The sequence below is a fragment of the Phalacrocorax aristotelis genome, chromosome 17 (genome assembly GCF_949628215.1).
Source record: "Phalacrocorax aristotelis chromosome 17, bGulAri2.1, whole genome shotgun sequence".
Classification (NCBI taxonomy): domain Eukaryota; kingdom Metazoa; phylum Chordata; class Aves; order Suliformes; family Phalacrocoracidae; genus Phalacrocorax; species Phalacrocorax aristotelis.
In genome coordinates this window covers 514548-536031 of record NC_134292.1, presented here as the reverse complement: position 1 = coordinate 536031, position 21484 = coordinate 514548, and the positions used below count along the sequence as shown (strand labels likewise).

General features: G+C 48.1%; 1 protein-coding gene across 2 annotated transcripts; it reads left to right on the top strand.

Moving 5' to 3' along the window:
- Window positions 1-904: 904 nt before the first annotated feature.
- UAP1L1 (UDP-N-acetylglucosamine pyrophosphorylase 1 like 1) lies at window positions 905-19959 on the top strand. Of its 2 annotated transcripts, none has more exons than XM_075112208.1 (9): window positions 905-1290; window positions 9650-9854; window positions 10730-10905; window positions 11988-12160; window positions 12881-13074; window positions 13894-14034; window positions 15617-15802; window positions 16560-16626; window positions 17617-19959. In XM_075112208.1, exons 1-9 carry the CDS (start codon window positions 1014-1016, stop codon window positions 17701-17703), a joined length of 1506 nt encoding a protein of 501 aa, XP_074968309.1. In that variant the 5' UTR covers window positions 905-1013; the 3' UTR covers window positions 17704-19959. The 2 variants fall into 2 exon arrangements, with proteins under 2 accessions (XP_074968309.1, XP_074968310.1); XM_075112209.1 differs by lacking the exon at window positions 905-1290 and adding an exon at window positions 8698-9441.
- The last annotated feature ends 1525 nt before the right edge of the window (window positions 19960-21484 follow it).

The window sequence follows — 21484 nt, the reverse complement described above, 5'->3', positions numbered from 1 at the left end:
CTATATTAATATCTGGGGCTTAAATGGAAGTGCGATAGATTCTGCAAGGCCTCTGATTAGAATCTACCAAGCAATTGCTCTGTCCTATAAATTCCACTCTGCTGCTGCTGCTGAAGCCAGCTGTCACAAGAGCAACTAAGGGCAGCATGTAGTAGCAGTCATGCCACAGCAATAAACTACCCAGCCTTTTTTTGTCTTATTCAGAGAACAACTGTAAAACTACATTTCTCTGGGGAACATATTGGTGGATACTTATATATTGAAGCCTGATGCAGCGCCCTAAAAATAAGAAGCTCTACCTCTCTCCTGGTAGCATATCTTACCGCGATGGATCAGTGTTTGCTATCTGTCTGCTTTTTTAATTATGGATTTCCTGTTCAACCTACATGTTTGTATTTCCTTTGGCCCAAGCGTACCTCTGTCCTGCTCTCTCAGGTTGTCCTGCCCAGTATATTTGATCCAGCCTGCCATTGTTTTTATTGCTTTACAGAAGAAAATTTCTACCAACACTGGTGTGATGAGCATTTTGATACATTTGCAACGAGTGCAAGACAGGGCGTAAGACTTTCGCAGGTACAAAGGTCCCAGCACCCCTGGGGTCCCTGGCAGATACATCCCAGCAGCCAAACATCTCGCCGGCACAGTCCACTGCAGAAAGGCACCCTGGCTGTGAATTCGGCCGTGGGGGAAGGCTGTACTGACTGCAGGCAGCCTGCCTCGCAGGGCAGGACAACGGGCAAGGACCGGGCAAGAACCGGGCCAGGCACCGGGCAAGGTGCAGACAGGCACCCCGCAGTGGCGGAGGGAGGCAGGGTCCTGCGGACCCGAGGAAGGAGCCGAGCTCGGGAAGTACGCGGCGCCCGGGCGGGAGCGCAGCGCCGCGCCCAGAGCTCAGGACGGGTCGGGGGCGCGGCTCCGGGGAGCGGGGCCGCCGTGCAGTGGCCCCGCCCACTCCCCGCCCGGCCTCGCCGGTGGGTCGGGGCCGGGGCCGGGGCCGGGGCCGGGACCGCGCCATGGGGCCGCCCGAGGAGGTGCGAGCGCGGCTGGCGCGGTGCGGGCAGAGCCACCTGCTGCGCTTCTGGGCCGAGCTGGGCCCGGCGCAGCGCAGGGCGCTGCTGGCGGCGCTGCCGCCGGGCCTAGGCGAACACTGCCGGCTGGCGGCGGCGGCCGGGGCCCGCCAGCGGGGGCCGCCGGAGCGCCTGGACGGCCGAATGGAGCCGCTCCCCTCCCGGCTGCTCGGCAGCGCCCGCCGCAGCAGCCCTGCCGCGCTGGAGCGCTGGGAAGCGGAAGGTGAGCCGGCCGCGGGGCCGCCCGGCCCGGCCCAGGGCGGGTGTCCGGGCTCTGGCCCTTGGTGCTCCTCCCCGGCCCTCGCCCTAACGCCCGGGGCTCCGGAGGGCGGCCGGGGCGAGGGCTGGGCCGGGGGCACAGGGTCTGTCCCAGCGCCGCTGGCCGCTCCCGGTGGGTTCCCCAGCGCGTCCCTGCCGCCACTCGGTGCCAAAACCACTGAGGTTTGTCTGAAACACCAGCGGGGCTGTCGTAAAACCGGCGGAGCGCGGCCCGGCACCGGTGCGAAGCGCGGGGTGCTCGGGGGGCACGACCGTTCCGGCGGCATCCCGCAGAGCCTGGGCTGGTGCCGAGCCCGGGGCTGCTCCTGGCGGGATCCTCGGGGCAGGGAGCTGTGTCCTGCGGTAGCACCTCTGTGGTGGCATCCAGCAGCCTGCAGAGCAGCACCTTGTCGCTTCAGGGGTGTTGGGTCCGGTGGGGGAAGGCAAGTGGGAGCCAAGGGTGATGGTGAGGCCGTGGAGAGATTTGAGGTTATGGCTGTACCGCTGGGCCCTGAACACAGGCAGCCAGATCCCTGGTGCACAGCAGTGGCTGTGGAGGCACTTTGGGGAAGACATAGAATTTTCACTCTTTGCTGTTAAATACTGAGGCTGGAGAGCGTGTGGTCGGCAGGACACGGGGTAACGTTGTGCCTTGCAGGTGGAGGTGATGTCCCTGGGGAGGGTGGGAGCAGAGGGTTTGCATTGCTGCCAAAACAGGGAGCTGCATCGGGCCATGTGGGTGGCCCCCACGACAAATTACGGGTGCAAAGGCAGGTCTCGTGCTGGTGGGGAGCCCCATCCAGGCTGTGCCATGTGCATTGCAGGAGGGAGATAGGATCTGGGAGCAGAGTGGCTGGGTAGTATGGAAGAAGCCTAGGAAAGCCCGGCATCCATGTTTTTTCAAGCCTGGTAGATGATGGTGGCTTTCCCTGGTCACCCTGTGGATGTGTGAAAGATGGGGGTGATGAGGGAGGTGGTGGCTGGTGTGGATTGCTGTGTTCCCTCCATAGCACCTATGTTTTAAGCAGGCATCCTGTCCTTTTTTTCTAAGGGCACGCTCTATTTCATTTATTTACAAAGGTTCAGATGCATGTCCTCTCCCTCTTTATAAAATATAACAGCACTGTTAAAAACTAATCATAATAAAAAAAGGAAGCCAGAAAAAACTAGCTGTGGTTTGAGACACACTTGTCTAAATTGTGGCAAGCATCTGCACAGCCTTGACCCAAACCTGCCAGCAAAGAGGTGGGAATGTGTGGGCAGAGGAGTAAAAATTTCCAAACAAAAGCAAAAATAGAAGCAGCAGGGTCACAGGGCAGAGGAGCTTTTCTGCCACGTCAGACTCCGCTGGCAGGGCTGAGCGGTGATGGAGGAGTGGGAGGAAACTCTGGTGACCCATGGGCCATCTGTGCTTGGTCCAGCCAGGGTTTCCACTAGCTCTATTAACATCTCCAGCCAAGCAGAGGAGCGTGTCAGTGCCCAGCCAGCACCACGGCGGCCACCCAGATGTAACCAGTGGGGTTGGTAGGGGACCCACTGGGATGGTGGTCGCTGTCCATTGTTTGAGGGTGTCGTGGTGAGGAGGAAGGGAACCCATGAATCCTACAGGCAGATGGATCTAGGTCAGGGCCACGTGGTTGAATTAATGATTTTACCAAACTGGGTCCTTCGTCTTCTGCCCTGCCAGGCCAGCGAGGAGCTGACATATTTGCCTTGAGTTGCTGTCTGCAGCAGGGAAGGGAAGGCAAACTGTGCAGTGCTGGCATTGCTTGCTGCAAGCAATGCTTGCAGGGGTCCAGAAGGTCTGGTGTGTTTGGGACCACTGGCACCATACACAAATCACCTGGCCCTGAAGTCCGGATGGCCCCAGGCCACATCAGTCCTGCAGGCAGCGTTTCTTAATTTCTACCAGGAGAGGGGGACGTGGTTCGTCTGTTTTGCTTTGATTTGTTTTTTTATGATCCAGTTTAATGCTGGAGATGGAAATCAGCCCTTGGTTTTATTTCCTGGAGTAGGACAATCAGGAGCAAGACTTTGTGCCACTGAACCCAGGCTGTGCTGGCATGCTGCGTGTCCCTGCGGATGTGGCCTCATCCCCTGGAGCATCCCTGTGCCCCTGCACAGCATTTCCTGGTGGAGCTGGTGTTGGCACAAGTTTTGTGGGGGGTTGTGGGTCTCTGAGGGGATGCAGGTGCTGAAAGGCTCTTGTTTCCAGTGAGCTGCTCGTGGTGTTGAGCTGGACGAGAGCAAGAGTGAGCAGTTCTGACCCACTGCTTGACAGCACTGAGGCTGCACAGCTGCTACAGCCCTTGGCTGCGGGGTTGGGGTCACCCCTCAGCTGAGCTTGCCTGTGCTCTGTCTGTGGGTGTCCGAGCTCCCACCTGCAGCGTGTCCTCTAGAAAACAAAGACTGAACAGCTGAAATGATGTCTCCCCTTTTCCCCTGCCCCCTTTTTTGTTATTAAAAAAAGATTGTTAAAAGAACTAGGCAACTCAAAACTTGGGAACATCCAACATACACTTTTTTTAACTGTTAAAACTTTATTGTCTCTGAGCTGATAAAACTTAGCCTGGTCAGATTTGCTTTTAGATCTTAAACACAAACATTAAGCGATCACATTTTCTAGGCAGCCTTAGGGGTGATGGTATAAATCGAGCGCAGACACTTTTACATTCTGTAAATGATTTATTAATGAAATTTAAGTCTTGGGCATGGGCTGCAGTGTAGTTCCCATTTCATCAGAGGGTTTGCTGAGCTGTTCCAGTTGTCTGACTGCTCTGTAGAATTAATTATTTTGATCTTGCTTTATTCTTCTCTTGCTGACTGCTGTTGTAATTGGGCTGATGCTCCTGTTCAGCAGGATAATTCAGTCTGATCTTGCAAGTTCAACCTGTTCTTTCTGCAAAATCTATTTTTGTGTTTTACTTTCTATGCAGAATAAGACTTACTGCAGCATTAGTGAGTATCTTAACAGCCAACACATCTTCCCTTTTTTGTTTGGTTGAACTGTTCATATTTCATATACTGCAGAAAACAAAGTGGTTTTTTTTTTTAAGAGGGATAAATATTTCCATTTACTGCAGGAATGTGCAGCAAGATGAGTCAGTTGTTATGAACTTTAGTCATGAATATTAGTAGTTTTACAGTTGGGAAGTCAGAGCAGACCTACTTAAATTTTTGGGGATATTTGTTTTCATGGTGACCTAAGATCAGAAACTTGGAAAAACTCTCTGGTAGTTGTAGAGTTGCACTGTAAACACTGGGAATACCATGAGCGATGGGAAGGAGAGTCCCCTTGCTGAGTTGTTCATGTGTGCCGTGGTCAGCCCTCTCCCGGGAACACAGCCCCAACAGTCTGCTGGATTTGGGGAAGAGAAAAAGAGAATGACATCGTTGATGATGTCAGCGGTATTGCCTTGGCCTCAGGTTGATCCTGCTTAGGTTGAGATTTTGTTCTCCGCAGTGAGAGGCCCCTCCGGGAGGTGGCTGTGAAATGGCAAATCACACTTGGGCAGATCCCATCCTCTTGTCACTGCGTGGAAAACTTCTGAGAACTGCCGTCTCCTCTGGGATGTCCCTGCTCAGTGGGGTGACGCCAGCCCTGGCACCCGTGTGTTGTGGCCAAGGATCGCAGCTGCTTGCACTGGATGCTGCATGACAAATGGGACCTCGCAGGCTTTTCTGATACAGCGTTCGCTCCAGAGCTTCATGTGAGTGATTCCCCTTGGTCACAGTCTATTGCTCTGCATAAACCTCTAATCGGAGGTCAGTCAGATGTGGTCTGTCGCATCAGGACCAGAGTGTGCGTATCGGTGTGAGCCCGACAGTGCTGCGGCAGGGATGGTGCAGGGTGAGCGCTGGACTTGGTCCACTGGTGGATGAATCTCAGTTGCACCCCAAAGCAGAATCCCCTGTGCTGCAGCGACCAAGACCAGCAAATGCGGAATTCAGACCTCAGAGAGCTTTGTTTTAAATCAGTGTGAAATATTTTATCTCAAGCCGTTTCAGTCCTAGATTATTTAGGTTTTGTAAAATATTTTTATTGCCTGTTTGAAACAGAACAGTTTGGAAGTGTCCCACAGGGGAACTTTTTTAGATCTTTTTTTTCCCTCATAATTTCTTCCCTCCCTTAATTTTTCTTTTTCCACTGGCATGTTTTCAGTCAGATTTGGTGGAAGGAGCACGCCAGCCTGCCACAGTGCTGCCCTGCTCACGTATGTGAGGCCAAACAGAGAAGCACTGCCTGCTCCAGCCCTGTGGTAAGGCAAGACTTCTATAAGGATGAGCACTAATGAGTACTCGGCTTTGGAGCATGGGGGAGTGTCTTGGTGGAGACAGTTGATGGAGGTAGGCAATGAACGTGCTGCAGATGCACCATGACTCTGGTTGCTGTTAGGAATGCAAGCATTCCTACCTTGAGTGTTCCTGAGTGGGATGTGGATGGGTACTTTGATTTTACTAACCACATGCCTTAGCCTTCAACTTCAGTCCAAGGCTGTTCAGATCTTTAGAGAGCTTCAGGTTTGCTTTCTTAGAGGACTGCTGGTCCTCTTGATGCCGGAGGAAGGTTGTATGTTTCCTTTCATGCTGCTGCCCTCGTGACCCTCCTAACTGGTGCTGTAGGGCTCTGGTGTGACACAACTGGTGCAGCTGTGAACGAGCCAGGTATTTGCTTGCATACTGAGGAGTAAGTAGCTGCAGCCAACTGGATTATGACATATATTTGTCTTAGCTCCTCTGCCCAGTAGATTCTGCTCACTGGGCTTGCTGGCCCTGCATAGCTGCACATGGTGGTCTCATGCTGCGGTCTTGTGGTACTCATTCAGCCCTGGGTGGCTGTGGCATGGTGACGTTCAGAGCCGTTCCCATTGCCAGGTCTCTGGGCCTGTGTCCATCTGCTGTGGGTTTTAAATGTTGTTGGTAATCATTGGAGTGTGACTCATCCAGTGTCACCCTTGGTTGTGGGAATGATAGCAAGTACACTTTTGCCAGCGTTCATGGCCAAGGGCTTCTCTTTGCTCAGATGCTGCTATTTATCTTGCTTTATGAGAGGTTTATCGTTACTGTGGAGAGGCCAGGATTAAGCTTGCTCAGGGATAGATTGTCCAAGCGAGAGGTGTTTCCTTGCGGAGTGGTGAATTGACTCCCTGCACTGGTTCAGCTCAGCAGGACCATGACAGCTGTGATTCCTTTTCCTGGGATAAAGCAGGTGAAGGAAATGGGCAGGATCTGTGCAACCACATCCTTGCTTGTGGTAGCACTCGCTGCTTCAGCTACAGCCATGCCTATCCTCTCTCTGCCCTGCTCCAGGACAGGGGGTGGCTGCCACAACAGAGTGATCCAAACTGAAGGCTTTGGATTTGATTTCTAACGGCAATCGCTTTCCCTTCCTCTCCCCACTGGTAGTTTTGTCATTGCGGCTGACCCCTCCGCTGGCCTGTAATTCCTCCCCGTTCCATCCCGCAGCTGTTGCTCCAAGGCGCGGGTGCAAGCAGAGGCAATGGTGGGGCTGGTCCTGATGGGCACGGGGACACAAGGGCCAGCTGGGAGCTGAGCACCCCTGGCTAGCCTGGTGCTGAGCTGTCTGTTGGCTTGCTGAATCTCTGTGTCTGTGTGGGCAAAGGAGAGAAAGGAAGGGAGAGTGGGCTAGTACGAAAGAAGGTTTTACCCAGGTTTGAGTTCCCCAGGGCTGTGTGGCTGCAGCAAGCCAGGCTCGTGTGCAAAGCACATGTCTCACCCGCACACTTCCCTCCTGCATGAGTTTGCTGCCTCTGCGCCAGGTCCTGGTGGGGGGGGACAGTTGCCACCCAAGCCAGGGCACTGGGAGGCCTGGAGCTATGCTCCTGTGGCCCTTCACTCTGATCATTCCCTTCTTCCATGATGGTGCTCTGAGCTGGCAAACAGCCTGCTGAGTGTGTGGTGGCAAACCATGTGCTGAGGACCAGAGCAAGTAATAGTGCGTATCTAATATCGTAGACCCCCTGCTCTGTGCTTTAAGCCTTTTATGATGAGAAGTTCAGTGAAGATGCAAAAGAGCCGTTAATTGCTTGTGGTTTGTTGCATAAAATTATGCTTATTCTATTTGCATCACCGTACAGCTCACACAATGCTATTGTCTGTGCCTTTTAAATTTCAAGTTTAAACCAATTCAAGCTTCCCCCTCTATCCAAGGACCTCCTGAAACTTTGAAATCCCAAGACTTCCACCTTCAGTGCAGGTTTTCCTCTAGAGAGCAGGAGGGTGGACTGCAGATCTCCAGAGGTGGCTTCCAACTGACACTTCTGTGGTCTTGTGAGCTCAGAGGCTTGCTCTGCAGCAAAGCAATGTCAGGGGTGCACAACTGTCTTCCTTCAGTGTTCCTGAGTGGGCATTACCAGCCTTTTCAGAAAGGGTATTTTTAGGCAGAAACATGGTGTTGCTGCTGTGGTGGAACTGAAGCTTCTAAGCATGGGGAGGTCAACATCATTACTGCAATGTCATGGATTACTTACATCTGCTTTTATTGCTGAAAGGTAGATTCTTGAACAGAATTAAAACCAAACCAGGTTGTTACAGCAGCAATTGGTATTTTCCCTCTATTGCTCATTTAAACAGCTAATTATTTAAAGATTAGCATAAAAACAATCATGGGGTTTTTTTTCTAATTCAATATCTTTGGTCCCTGTGTCTTTTAGTCCAAGTCAGGAATTTTTTAGTCCCAGGCATGGTTGAAAGTGGGGTGTTTGTCCTCTCCTCGGAGGTTGGGTTGAAGCATGGCCTGTCCTGGACTGCAGGGAGCAGTGGCAGGCTTTGTGATGTGTGGTGGACTTCTTGCCTTAGGTTGCAAAAGGCTCTGATAGAAGCAGAAGCTGTGGTTTTTGACATGGCCAGTCCCAGAGCTCACTGCTTTCCTCCAGGATCAGTGTTCCCTAAGGAAAACTCTTTCTTATGGTTGCCAGTCATCACTGTGATGCTGGATTGAGAGAAGGCAGGGAACAAAGACTGTGAATGAGCTGGGTGTTTATTATGCAGTCTGGTTCTTCCCCAAGTTCTGGACTTTCCTGGTTTGTCAGGAGAAATGATATTGTTTTTAATTAGATTGTGGGAGTTGTGGCTTCTGCAGACTTGGCTGTGTTATTAGTCCTATCTGCAGCAAGTACAGATAGTTCGTAGAATAGAACCATAGAATGGGTTGGGTTGGAGCGGACCTTTAGAGGCCGTCTAGTCCAACCCCCTGCAGTGAGCAGGGACATCTTCAACTAGCTCAGGTTGCTCAGAACCCCGTCCAGCCTGACCTTGGATGTTTCCAGGGATGGGGCCTCCACAGCCTCCCTGGGCAACCTGTGCCAGTGTTTCATCACCCTCATAGTAAAAATTTTTTTCCTTATATCCAGTCTAAATCTACCTTCTTTTAGCTTAAATCCATTACCCCTTGTCCTGTCACAACAGGCCTTGCTTATGAGGTTGCCCCCATCTTTCCTATAGTCCCCCTTTAAGTACTGAAAGGCCGCAATAAGGTCTCCCCGCAGCCTTCTCTTCTCCCTGCTGAACAACCCCAACTCTCCCAGCCTGGCCTCGTAGCAGAGGGGCTCCGGCCCTCAGGTCATTTTTGTGGTCTCCTCTGGACCCGCTCCAACAGTTCCATGTCCTTCTTGCACTGAGGAGCCCAGAGCTGGATGCGGTGCTGCAGGGGGGTCTCACCAGAGCGGAGCAGAGGGGCAGAATTGCCTCCCTCTACCTGCTGGCCATGCTGCTGGGGATGCAGCCCAGGCGACGGTTGGCTTTCTGGGCTGCGAGTGCACATTGTTGGTTCATGTTGATTAAGGCAGATTCCAGAAATTCTCATGTTTTACTGAAGACGATGAGACTGCTTATTTGGGATGTAGAAATGTTGGTGATAAGGGACATCTGGAGGTCTCTAGTCCAGCCCCTATTTGGAATAGGACTGTAGCCAGCCCTAGGTCAGGTCAGGCTTTGTCAAAGCCTTGAAAACCTGAAGGGAAGGACATCCCACACCTCTCTGGATATCTTTTCCAGTGCTGCACCACCTTCCTAGTAAAGAGTTTTTATCCTAATGTCCAGTTTGAACCCCCTAAGCTGCAACTCATGGCTGTTGTTACACCATCCACTGCTTTAGGTGAGTAAACTGCTGCATCAAAGAGGTGAAATGAATTTTTTAGCATTGTATGTGGCATCATATTTCTCTCTGAACTGCCAGCAGTGGGCATTGAAATGGCAGCTTCTGGCTGCTGCCTGAACTCTGCAGAAAGGCTCAGGAGAAGAGGACAGGGTGTTGGTGGCTTTTGTGATTCCTATGTTCCCTGGAGCTTCTTTCTCCTGTTCAGGCTTGCATCAGATCTCGCAGAACAAGGTGGCAGTGCTGCTCCTGGCTGGAGGACAAGGAACTCGCCTGGGAGTGAGCTATCCCAAGGGCATGTACAACGTGGGGTTGCCCAGTGGCAAGACCTTGTATCAGATCCAAGCAGAAAGAATCCGCAAAGTGGAGCAGCTTGCTGGCCAGAGACACCACTGCAACTGTGCCATCCCCTGGTAGGTGACCTGGAGCCACAGACCTACTGTGCAGGTGTCTGTGTCGCAGTCTTGCCTAAGTTGTCTTCCAGAAGCACTTTGCTGGGTGCTGTACAGAAAGATATCGGGGAGAGCCTTTTGTCGGCAGGATTTGTGACGCCAGCAGCACGAGGAGGGTGCGCAGGGATGGGAAGTGGCAGGTCTGTGTCTGCAGACCTGAGGGACCAAGCACTGTTCTTGAATCACTACCCTAACTGCTGTACTGTGCTGTCTTTTCAAGCACAGTCCCTGACAACGCTATAGACAGCACTTTTCAGTGCCTGTTTCAGATCCTTTGTAAGAGATCTCATCTGTTTGTGCTGTGCTTTCTCAGGTTCCTGCATGGAGGGAGAGATTGCCTAGAGCTCACCTTCCAAGACCCTCCATCTTCCCTTGCCCACAATTTCTGCCACAGTAAAAAAACCTCTTCCCCTCACAGTGGTAAATGCTTGTCATGCTCCATTTTCAGGCCACCTCCTGCTGTCGTCGTTTGCAGCTGGCTGCTGTCTCTCCTGGCTGCTCCTAGCTTTCAAAAGCCTCCAGGCTTCAGAAGAGACTAGCTCTGTGCAAGATGCAAAATATGAATTCCCTATGGGATGTGGTGTGTGAGAGAGAGAAAGGTGCTGCGGCATGCTTCTGGGAACGTTTTCTGCTAAGTGTTCTTTGTTAGACTATGAAGAAAGACCTTTATGAAATCACTGCCTTGTCTGAGCCAGGGTTTGGGAAGCATACACACCACAGGATACTGTAGTGTCTCATTTAACACTCTTGGGTTTCCTCTCTTTCATGTTCCATTTTTAGTTTTGTCTTTCGCTTGTGATTTTTTTGCTCATTGCTCAGCTCCCATTCCTACCCAGGTACATCATGACAAGTGAGTTCACGCTGGGGCCTACAGAGGAGTTCTTTGTAGAACATGACTACTTCAACCTGCATAAATCCAATGTGGTCATGTTTGAACAGAGGATGCTGCCCGCTGTCACCTTTGATGGGAAGGTCATCTTGGAGGAGAAGGGGAAGATTGCTATGGCTCCAGGTACCCCACTGTTCACCCTTACATGCTACAGTAATGCAGTATGCGTTGATAACTGCTACTACCCATCAGCCAGCCTTGGCACACAGAGTGGTCTTTGGAGGTCAACGTTAATGCTTCTGATTAGCATGGGAGGGTTCAGTTAAATTTTTCAGGCTGGTAATCAAGAGTGTATCAATCATTGTTTAGTTCTTCCTGGGGATTTGCCCACGGCACATGTTTTTTCAAAGCCTGGGAATATTGGCAGGATTGGGAGTGGGACAGCTGCAGGTTAGGGACTATATGCATCGGCAGGGCTGTGTGTGAGGCCCCTGGGGTGCTGCCTCCCAGGGGTGAAGCTGTCGGGATCTGGGCTCCTGTTCAAGGCTGATAGCTAGAAATGAGTAAAAAAGCAGCAAGAAGATTAACTCCAAATCCAAAAAGATTGCAATGTCTCACCTAATAAAGTTGTTCTCTTAACCTGGACATGGTAAGAGACTTGGTCAATGTAGCCTGGTTTGGGCCATGTTGCAGTGATGTGCTTTTGTGGCTGCAGAGTGGTTTTCCTGAGCTGATGGGGGTATCAAAGGAGGAACCATGAAAGGGTGATCTGTGATGAACAAACGTGCAGGTGTCTCTTGTGCAGCTGCAGTTCAAGCCTTTAAAAGGGCATTGTGAAGTTGCGGGGAAAAGATAAACACAGAATAACATTTATTTTAATCTTTTTCTCCAGGCTGAGTTTTAAATATGCTTTTGCTCTGCACTGGAGGAGAAATGTAACAGGTTTTTCCCACCCTTTGCGTAATGTTTTGCCCTCTAGTGTTTTCCCTCTAAAGATCTTGCAAAGTTTCATAAAGTCTCGTAATGCTTCTCTGTGAGGCGCTCTGCAGGTGAGAGAGCTGGGGTGTGGAGTGGAACAGGCTTGCCTGAGCTGTGTGGTAGGGCTGGAAATAAAATCTGGTAGCATGGACTCTTGGCTACAAAGCATTCCCTGCTCTGCTCTTAAGGAAAGTTTGGTCAGAACTTTTAGTTTTTGCTCTGTTAGCCACAATCCCCCTACAAAGTCACTAATTAACTGGGGCTTTCTCTTTTGTCTTGCATTATAGATGGCAATGGTGGCTTATACCGTGCTTTGGTAGATAATAAGATCTTGAATGACATGAAGCAGCGTGGAATCCAGTATGTCCATGTATACTGTGTGGACAACATCCTCGTGAAAATGGCGGATCCAGTCTTCATAGGCTTCTGTGTTTCCAAAGGGGCAGATTGTGGTGCAAAGGTGAGGTGGTGTTAATGCTGGGCCATTTCCCCATGGGGAGTTAAGGTCTGATTACGCTTGGAAACTGCTGGCTAGGGTGAGCTTAGATGAACTGGGGTGTTCGGGCCTCTGTCCAACAGCAGCTTGCTCCAGGCAGATTTAGAGGAGCTGCTTGCTGCCTGCGTTGCATTCAGAATCCCTACCTGTGGGTGTCCTCCTCCCCTCTTCCCAGACTACTGTGGAAAATAAACTTCAAGTAGAGCAGGGACTGTAACTGCACTGGAAACTACAAACTGGAATTGCTTCCCCTTTATGCCTTGCCCTTTCTACAAAGGCACTTTGGCTATCTAGAAGCCTTATTGGACTGGGTTGTGTTTTACAAATCATTAGCACTGTTTATGCAAACAGGAAGTTGAACGCTAATAGCTGCAAACATTTTTCATTTAATGCCAGGTCCCAGTCCTTGATAAGAAAAGTACCCTACAGTATGCTGATTTCTTTTTAACTGGTTTGTCTTCTGAGTAACTGTGGAATTAAGTGGTCCAGTACTGGGTTTTATGCCCAATTGTTGGGTAAAATATGCCTCCAGGCTACTCCATACACCCAGCACTGCCCTGCCCATGCTCCTGAGGTGCTGGAGGATGAGCGTGCAACAGCCTGTAGGGTCGTTTGTATGTGGGAGTTGGAACAGCACTAGAATTTTCTTCTTCCTTGTCATAGCCCTCTGTCCTGTGGCTGCAGGTGGTGGAGAAGGCCTACCCCACAGAGCCTGTTGGGGTGGTGTGCTGTGTGGATGGAGTCTACCAGGTGGTGGAGTACAGTGAGATCAGCCTGGAGACTGCACAGCAGCAAAGCCCTGATGGGGGACTGATGTACAGCAGTGGCAATATCTGCAACCATTTCTTCACAGTTGAGTTCCTGGAGACAGTGGCCCAGTAAGTGTCAGCACACCTGCTAGGCAGCTGTGCAGCCCAGAACTGCCTCCAAAAGAGGGTGTTCCCATTTTTCACTTTGTAATTTCAGTTATGGGTACTTCCTGATCTCCTCTTCACCTCCTCTCTCCTCCAGCCAGTTCAAAACAGCTGTGTGCCCTTTCTGACAGCCCCAGCATGCTTTTCAGGCATTACCCAATGAAAAGATTGAATGTTTTGCTGTAGCTAAATCGACTGAGAGATACCAGTGCATGACCTTCCTGGGCCTGCAAGGGTGAGCAGCCATGTGGGCTGCAGTGTGGTCAGTGATGCAGCCCCGCACTGAGGATTTTCAATGGGAATGTCATCCATGCCATCCCTTGGGACAACAGAAGCTGGGGGAGGGGGTGAAGCTGAGAATGACTCTGCACCTTGGTATTGGGAGATGGGGATGTGATGCTGGGCATTCAGTGAGCAGCCATACAACCTTCCTGAAGAGCTTGATCCACCCTTGTGTGAGGAATCTGCTCTGCTCCGCTGTCATCCTGATCAGATAATCTGGGTTACCTTTTTTTCATTTCTGCCTGCAATTTCAGCTCAATGCTAGGTCCTCCCTCTTGCTGTACCCTGTCCTGTCCCACTGGTACAGGGAGTGCTGCTAGCTGGGCTGCTCTACTTAGTGAAGTGTTTCCTGGATGTGACTCGGATCAGTTTGGAGACAGCAACACCCACAACAGTCTAGAGATGACCCAGAGCAGTAATAAGCCATCAGCTTCCTAGAAGTGTACTACTTTTTTCTAAGCGGGCATGAAGTAAATGAACTTATTTCTTCTCCTTCTGCAGGAAATATGAGCCACAGCTGAGGCATCACGTAGCCATAAAGAAGGTACCCTACATTGATGAGGAGGGAAATCTGGTAAAACCGCTAAAACCAAATGGGATAAAGCTGGAGAAGTTTGTGTTTGATGTGTTCCAGTTCTCTAAGTTAGTGGCAGAAGTGATTTTTTTTTTTTTTTTCCTCCCCTTCTCAATGTTTGTTTGAATGACTGTAGGTTGTAACTGGCCTTGCCAGGGAGCGCGTGGTTTGTGGGTGGCTTATTAGAAAGGCTGTTGCATCTACATCAAGCTCCAACACACCAGGCTCTGAGAGGTGCAGTCACAGGGTGCCTGGCAGTAGCCAGGCTTACTCTGACCATGTTCCCAGAACCGTTCGTTTTGCTGAGGATTTGTTGGCTGGCCCAACCTCTGCCAGCTCTGTCAAAGAAAGAAAGAAGGAAAAACAAAAGGAAATCAAGTGCAAACCCCATGTTTAATACAAGCCCATGTTGGAGTATTCAGACTCACAAAAATCAGATCTTTCAGGATTGTGACTTTCATGGCAACTGCAGCTCTGGTTATGTTTTTGGTGCGTGTTACGCCAGGGCTCAGCTCACACCCTTTGTGCTTGGAAAACAGGTTGCTTAAGCACTGTGGGCCCAAGTTACTGTTGCTGTGGGAACTATCAGTGTTGACTTGCCAAGCTCTAAAACATAGCTGAGGGTGCTGTGTCATAGTGTTAGCACAGTCAGGGGTGCTTTGTGCTTAGGGAATGTGGGATTTTAATAATTCAGGAATTTAGCATAAGTGTTCTTATAAAATCTATTTTTTGAGGTCTCAAATTCTGGTTTAGGCTGAAATAAATGGCAAGAAGAGACCTCAGGCAAACTGAATTATCTTTGTTTGGGGATAGTACGTTCCATTTTAGAGGCTTTAGTTTAGGATAGAGAGGTCAAGGTTTGAACCGGTCTCCATTTCCAGACATGTTCAGTGAAGAAGTATCATACCAAAGGCAAAACCAGTGCAATGGAAACAGTGCCAAGTTCTGAGCTTTGAAAGGACTCATTTGGAAGCAGTGATTCCTTGTGCTTTTTTAATAATACTGCAAAACCAGCTTGGCAGCTGCTCTTCACACATGAAATGCACAGATGCTGCTGTGGGATTTTTTAAATTTGCATTCCCATTTCTGGTAAACAGCTGTACTTAACGTTCAGCTGTGAATCCTCCCATATGCTTATTCGTCCCTGGGAACTGGTGTCCTCAGGTGATCATTGCCTACAGACTCCCAAGTGGAGCCGGGCCGTTTCTTGGAGCAGGGGTGCATTGCTCTGAAGTGAGTGGTGCAGCTTGGTGCTGTGTCTGAGCTTCAGGCATCGCTTCTCACTCCATCCTGACATGCTCTTAGCTGAGACTTTTTGTCCACAAGCCTCTTAGTACCTGGAGAGGTTTCTGTAGGATCTTTGTAGAACTGTTGGTTTTCCTCTCACCTGTGCACAGCTCTGGATGGTCATGAGGCTGCAGTTATGTGACCTCTCCCAAAGAGAACGGGCTTTTTTTGTTTTTCCGTCATACAGCCCTGGTACTGCTTTGTCCTTCAGATAGGATGTAGGCTTTCCTTAGCTTGACTGCAGGCTGCATACATCGCTGCTCCCTAAAATATATATGAGCCTTTTCCCATGAAAGTTCTTGCATTAACAGGGCTGATGGCTAGCTTTGCTTTTCATTATAATTTTCTCCCCTTCGCTGGTAGGAATTTTGTGGTGTTTGAAGTTTTGAGAGAAGAGGAGTTCTCACCGCTAAAAAATGCTGACACAGCTGACAAAGACACTCCTACCACTGCTCGGCAGGCCCTCCTGGCCCAGCATTACCGCTGGGCTCTCAAGGCTGGGGCCAGATTTCTGGACAAAAATGGTTGCAGGATACCGGAGAAACTCGGGTATGCACCTCTGTGACCTTCTTCACAGCTTCTCTGCCTGTGGCTGCCCAACCATGCTAGCTAGCTAATGACATGTACTGTGTTCTACAAAACCAGGCGTTAGTTTGATCACAGGGTGACTCGGCATGATTTTCATTGAGCTGGTCTTTTCTGAACATGTAGAGTACCGTCTATTAGAGCTCCTGCTCCATCAGTGATTGTGAGTGCTCTAGACAGTAATGCACAGTGCTCTGGGCTTTATCTCTGGCAAAGGTTCCTGCCCTTTGGGTCATGAGTTGACTTTTTAGGCAGGGGTAACCTTTTTCCATCATTCTGGATTTAGCCAGCCCAAGGAATTCTAATTTGTAGTCCTCACCAGCTTTTTCTGAATATAGCCTGTGCTTAAAAGCTCAACAAGGTTCTCAGGTGGGCTTAAGGATAGCTTTTATAGCAATTTCCAATTCAGATACTTCCTGCATCATGGTGAATGGGAAGCTGCTTTTACTCTGTGGAGCTACACTTCATCAACTCATAGTTTAATAAACCCACAAGCTGTTCATTTTACTTGAAAGCACGTCTGTAAAAGTGATGTTCTTGTTTTGATGAGAAATATCTGGGACCTGCCAATTCCCTTTTATTTTCACACTTTGTGTTCATATAATGTCTGGTGCACGTGAATATAACAAATGTTTTATCCTTCTGGATATCCTAACCTTTCAAAGAGGATGCACTGTTTTTTAAGCATAGCAAGAAATTAATCCTGTGTTCTCTTCTCTAGTCTCTCAGGAACTGAAGATCCTCCGGCTGTGTGTGAGATTTCTCCATTAGTGTCTTACTTTGGAGAGGTGAGAATAACTGTCTATGGAGATATTTTTAAGAGTGTGTAGGTATGCATCTGATTTCCTTCCAAACACTGGGGATTTCTTTAGCCTGGGCTTGCTGAGAAATGGTAAGATCAAGGGAACTCAGACTCGGGCTCTGTGTTACATTTGTGGTTCCACTGTGGTATATTCTTCAGCAGCTTGTTCACTCTGAGTTTTAGCCACCTTTAAAATGAGATTTACAAGGAGGCTGCACAGTTTCATTAAGACTCACAAGTACTTTGAGTTCTTCTGAACAAAAAGTGCAGAATATTCAAATTACAAAGTCCACAGGGTCACTGTATTCGGTTGTATGCTAATTTGTGCCCATCTCCCACAGTAAGTGAATACTGAATGAGAAGTGTGATATGTGCATTGGCTTTAGAGAAACCACATCTTAGAACAGATTTCTCAAGTTTGTCCCTCTGAATATAATTGGTCCTGGGAAAGCTGCTTCCATTTAGCAGTGAGAAGAGGAGCTTCCCTATTTTGGACAGACAGGGTGAGAAGTCGTGGATTGAAGGAGGATATGTGGACACTGTAGGGAAGGGCATCCATAAAGCCTCACATCTTGGCTAGGTTTCTGTGTGCACGTAGCGAACTCATGGCAATCGATGTATTGTAAGAACAGAATGAAAACAAGGCAATTTAATTTGACTTTTCTTTGCTAGGATTGTTATAACGTGAGTTAAAGACAGCCCTTCTCATGCCTGCCCCTCCCCAGGAAGCTTGTTTCTGAGATCCATTGTTTTATGGTTCATTGGAGCCTTTCCTTCATGAACCCCGGGCTTGGGGCTGAAATGCTTTCCATCTCTGTCACTGGGGAAACTGTTGCTGTTGTCTGTCTTTGCTGTGACCTTTTAACTTTTAAGTCAGTCAGTCATTCTTTGAGGACATTATATAGACTTAAAATAAGTGCAGGTAACCAGTCTGATGTGTTTATGACCTAATGGTGCTGTTTTCACATGTTCTCAGGGTCTGGAGGCGTACATGAAGAACAAAGACTTCTCTTCTCCCTTTGTACTTGATGAAAACAAAGGGGAAATGCTAGGAAATTCTTGAGGAGGGAGGCCTTTCCTCCTCAAATCAGATATCTGTCAGATCCATTATAAGAACTGACATTACTCCAATGTCAGTATGAAGTGCATTATAAAAAAAGATTGCTTTGCAGTATCGGGTCGATGCCAAATCCTTACAGCAGTCATGTTTACACACATGTGCGTGCTCAGCAGTTCTGTTTGGTAAATTTGAAGGCTATGCCTTTTACCTCAGTCTGTTTTGTAGACTTGAATGTGAATGAAGATTAATACCTTCTGGCTACCAAACGGATTTTATATTTCTTATTTGCTGTGCATACAGATATGTAAGAGAGCCAGTCTGGGCCTAATAAATCAGCTTTGCATTCAAGAAGATTAAATCTTTTCAGTGCCTTGTTAGGTATCTTGTTTGTGCTGGAGGGTTGGGGTTTTTTTGTTTTGTTTTTAAATTGTGTGCACAGCTGAAGAATCAGTTTGATCCATCTTTTCCCTAATCCTGTGCTGGTTAGAAGATCTAATTCAGCAGTTGCATACTCTAACCAGATCATACAGAGAAGTCTGCTGTAGGTAGGGATGATGCTGTGTTTAAGTGTTGCTTGAGGTTCGACTCCAAAGCAGAACAGACCAGTTTGCATATCGAGGCTCGCTGGTGCCATCCAAGAAAACATAAGTAAATACGCAGCTTAGACTGATTGCTCTTTACAGCTGTACTGACCTGTGTTTTTTTTAATTAAAAAAAAAAAAAAAGAAAAATATGATGAGAGTTTTTCACAACAACCCTCTGCTCTTCTTGTCTATAACAAATATTTATCTTACTTTTCATTTTTCTGTTTAATGTATGCTGTATCCCTCAAAGGGGACTCTTTTTAAAGTGCCTCAAAGTAATAAGAGGAACAAATCCTGATGGTAGAATTTAATCCTTAACCAAACCCAAAAAAAGGCTTAGTTCCAGCATAACCAGTGTACACAGTAAAACACCAGTCTCTACGTCTACAGTTTCTGGCCAGGTAGTTTTCCAGCACTCTCCACTTATGAAATAATTCTTTAGATGCCTTCCTTTTAAATATATTACTAACCATAAAGTAAAGATAAGTGCCAGCTAATTAAGGATGCTAATTGCCAAAACATATGTAGCATGTGAACTTGGCCCTGGCTGAGGGATCCCAGGGTGGCAGTGATCCACAAATGACTGTTCCTGTTCAGCCGTTTGACACTGCCCTGGCAGGCTCCAGCTGGGTGGGCACCTGTGTGCTTCAGAACCTGCACTGAACACACCAAAGTAATTTCAGCAATGGTGAGGATGCTTCAGGTGCACTGCTGGGTGGCCTTTGCTTGAGGAAGACTCTCCACTTTTCCTCTAAATCAGGTGTTAAGGAAGGTGGTGAGGAAGTTGCCTCATCTGGAATGTTATGTCATGCATCTGCTTCTACTGAGGAATTGCTGATGCTGTTATATTAAGCATAAATCTTTTCAATAACTTCAGTAGCTTTCTGTAATTCCTGACATGAACCTGTATAGAATGTTGGGGAAGTATAAAAATGGCTTTGAGAGTACATACAGTTTGTAAGTAGGCTCATGTTTTCCAAAGAAAGCATCTAAATGTCAATGGCAGGGTTTTCAGGTGTAAAGTGTGTCTGCATGCACATGAGTAATGCGCCTTTTGCACATGCAAACTAGCCAATGGCAGTTCTCCTTAACTCATTTTGCATGTGGAGGCATTAATTCCCATTTTTGATATAAATTAAGCGTTTGTCCTTGACACTCAGTTTTGTAACTTTTTTCGTGGTGTTTCTATGGGTCATTACATTCCTGTCGGTCAAGTTTTATATCTGCAAAGAAATTGTGTTGTACCTCTGTGAGTACTACCTGTTGATGCAGGTACATGCTCATTTTAAATCACACTGTGCTATAGAGAAAGGATATTTCTTTTGCTCTTTCTGAAGTGCGTTCTCTTTTGAAACTTCAGTTCCCATGTGCTTTAATCATGTATACACTGAGCTGCTCAGCAGTGGTTTTTAGAGGTTGTTTTCAAGGAGAAACTGAATTAGAATGCTGAATGCCTTGCCTGTTGGTTTTTTCCTATGACTCCTCACATTTTAAACTGGAACGTAGAAAGAATTTTGAGAGAACTTTTGAAAAACAAAAATCTGTCCTGTACGTTGCAAAGTAATTCCAGTATGCACTATGAAATGAAAAAAGTACCTGAAACAAAGGGAGGTCCTGTAGTACTCCAGAAACTTTTGGACACCTTATTAAGCACCTAATAAAGATGTTACTGTGATTTCTGTGTGTCTGTCTGTGTTTCCTGTTCATGAGGAAAATACACTTGTCTTTGTCCCTACACGTCATGGGTGTTGCCACTGCAGCTGTAGGACACTGGCACAGTGTCACTGATGGCATGGCTGGAGGCTACAGAGCCCACACTTCAGATGTACAGGGGGTGCGGAATTCGGCGGAGGGGTTTGACATTGTGGGATGTATTTTTTCATCAGAAAACAGAAGACACTGTTCTTACCTGCAATCTGTTTTGGTTTGGTTTGGTTTTTTTAAGCTTTTCAACTCAGTTTGCCAAGGGAAGGGAGTTTAATTGTGGGTGGTGTGTGCTTTTTCTTTAAAGTAGATTTGAGTGATCTGAATCTGAGTCAGGCTTTCACAGCTGTTGTGTAGGTAATGAGCACTAACTGTGGTGCAACTTTTGCTTGGCTTCCCGTTGACAGGCACTTTTAAAATGGGGCTTTATTTATAGAACAATCAGTAGGGAAAGTTAGTAATTTTTCATAAATGATAGATTGTCCTCTGTTTTGGGGGTTCACTGCTGAACCCAGCAAAGGTCAGAAGTAGATATTCTTCCACCCCAACTATCTCTCCTGGCAGCCGTATGAAGGCTGCTGGGGTTTTCAATGTGTTTTTAGGCTACATGAATCAGTAGTTTCCTGTGATAGGAAAATAAATACTAAAACTTAGTGTATGGTGCAGGCTTCTGTTAAATTGTTCCTCTGCTTGTTTTTGTGGAGTGTTCATATCTACCAGAGTTGTTTGCTTGCTTAGTGTTTCTAATCAAGAAATGCTCAGAAAACCACCCAATTTTCAATTTTATCCGGAAATCCAGTGTGAAGTGGATTACAAATTTAAAGGCTCAAATGATGCATGTTAACTGAATAGTTACACACAGCTGAAGGTTAATTCAGTGCCAGCACTTAAAGCAGGAGTCCATGGCTGCTTCAACACTTTCTTTTTCCTGTTGGACTAAGAGTCTGATGTAGAACTTATGGTTATTACAACACCCCAGTCATATCGTGGATCTGAATGTGTAGATCACTAAACGGTGCCCTTCCCTATTCCTCTAGCCCCACTGATAATGTCCCTCCTCTGCCCCTGGGAAGATGCAGAGAACTATTTGCACAGGGAGTGATGAAGGGCTGAGGGTCTGTGAAAAGGGTGAGGGAAGGAATTGTGTGGGACAAGTGGATCCTGCTGAGTACCTAAATTCAGTGCCAGATCTTGTGGAAGGGTTTATTTACACAACCGCTTAAGTTGCTTTTCATCCACTCACACACATCCTCTCACAGATTTCAGTTATCTACTCTCAGGCCTGTGTTCCTGTGCTGTCTGCCCAGGTCTATGTGTGTGTGATGCAGAGGATGAGGGGTGATGGCTGTTAGATGTGTCTCTGGGGCTCTCACTGGCAGGTAATAATGACATTAGACAGCTCTTCCCTGTCCTCTAGGAGTCAGCAGTCGTTTGGGGTTTTCTTTCACTGTGCTCACCTTCCAGGCAGGAAGAGCAATGGTGTCTGGTGTGCCCTG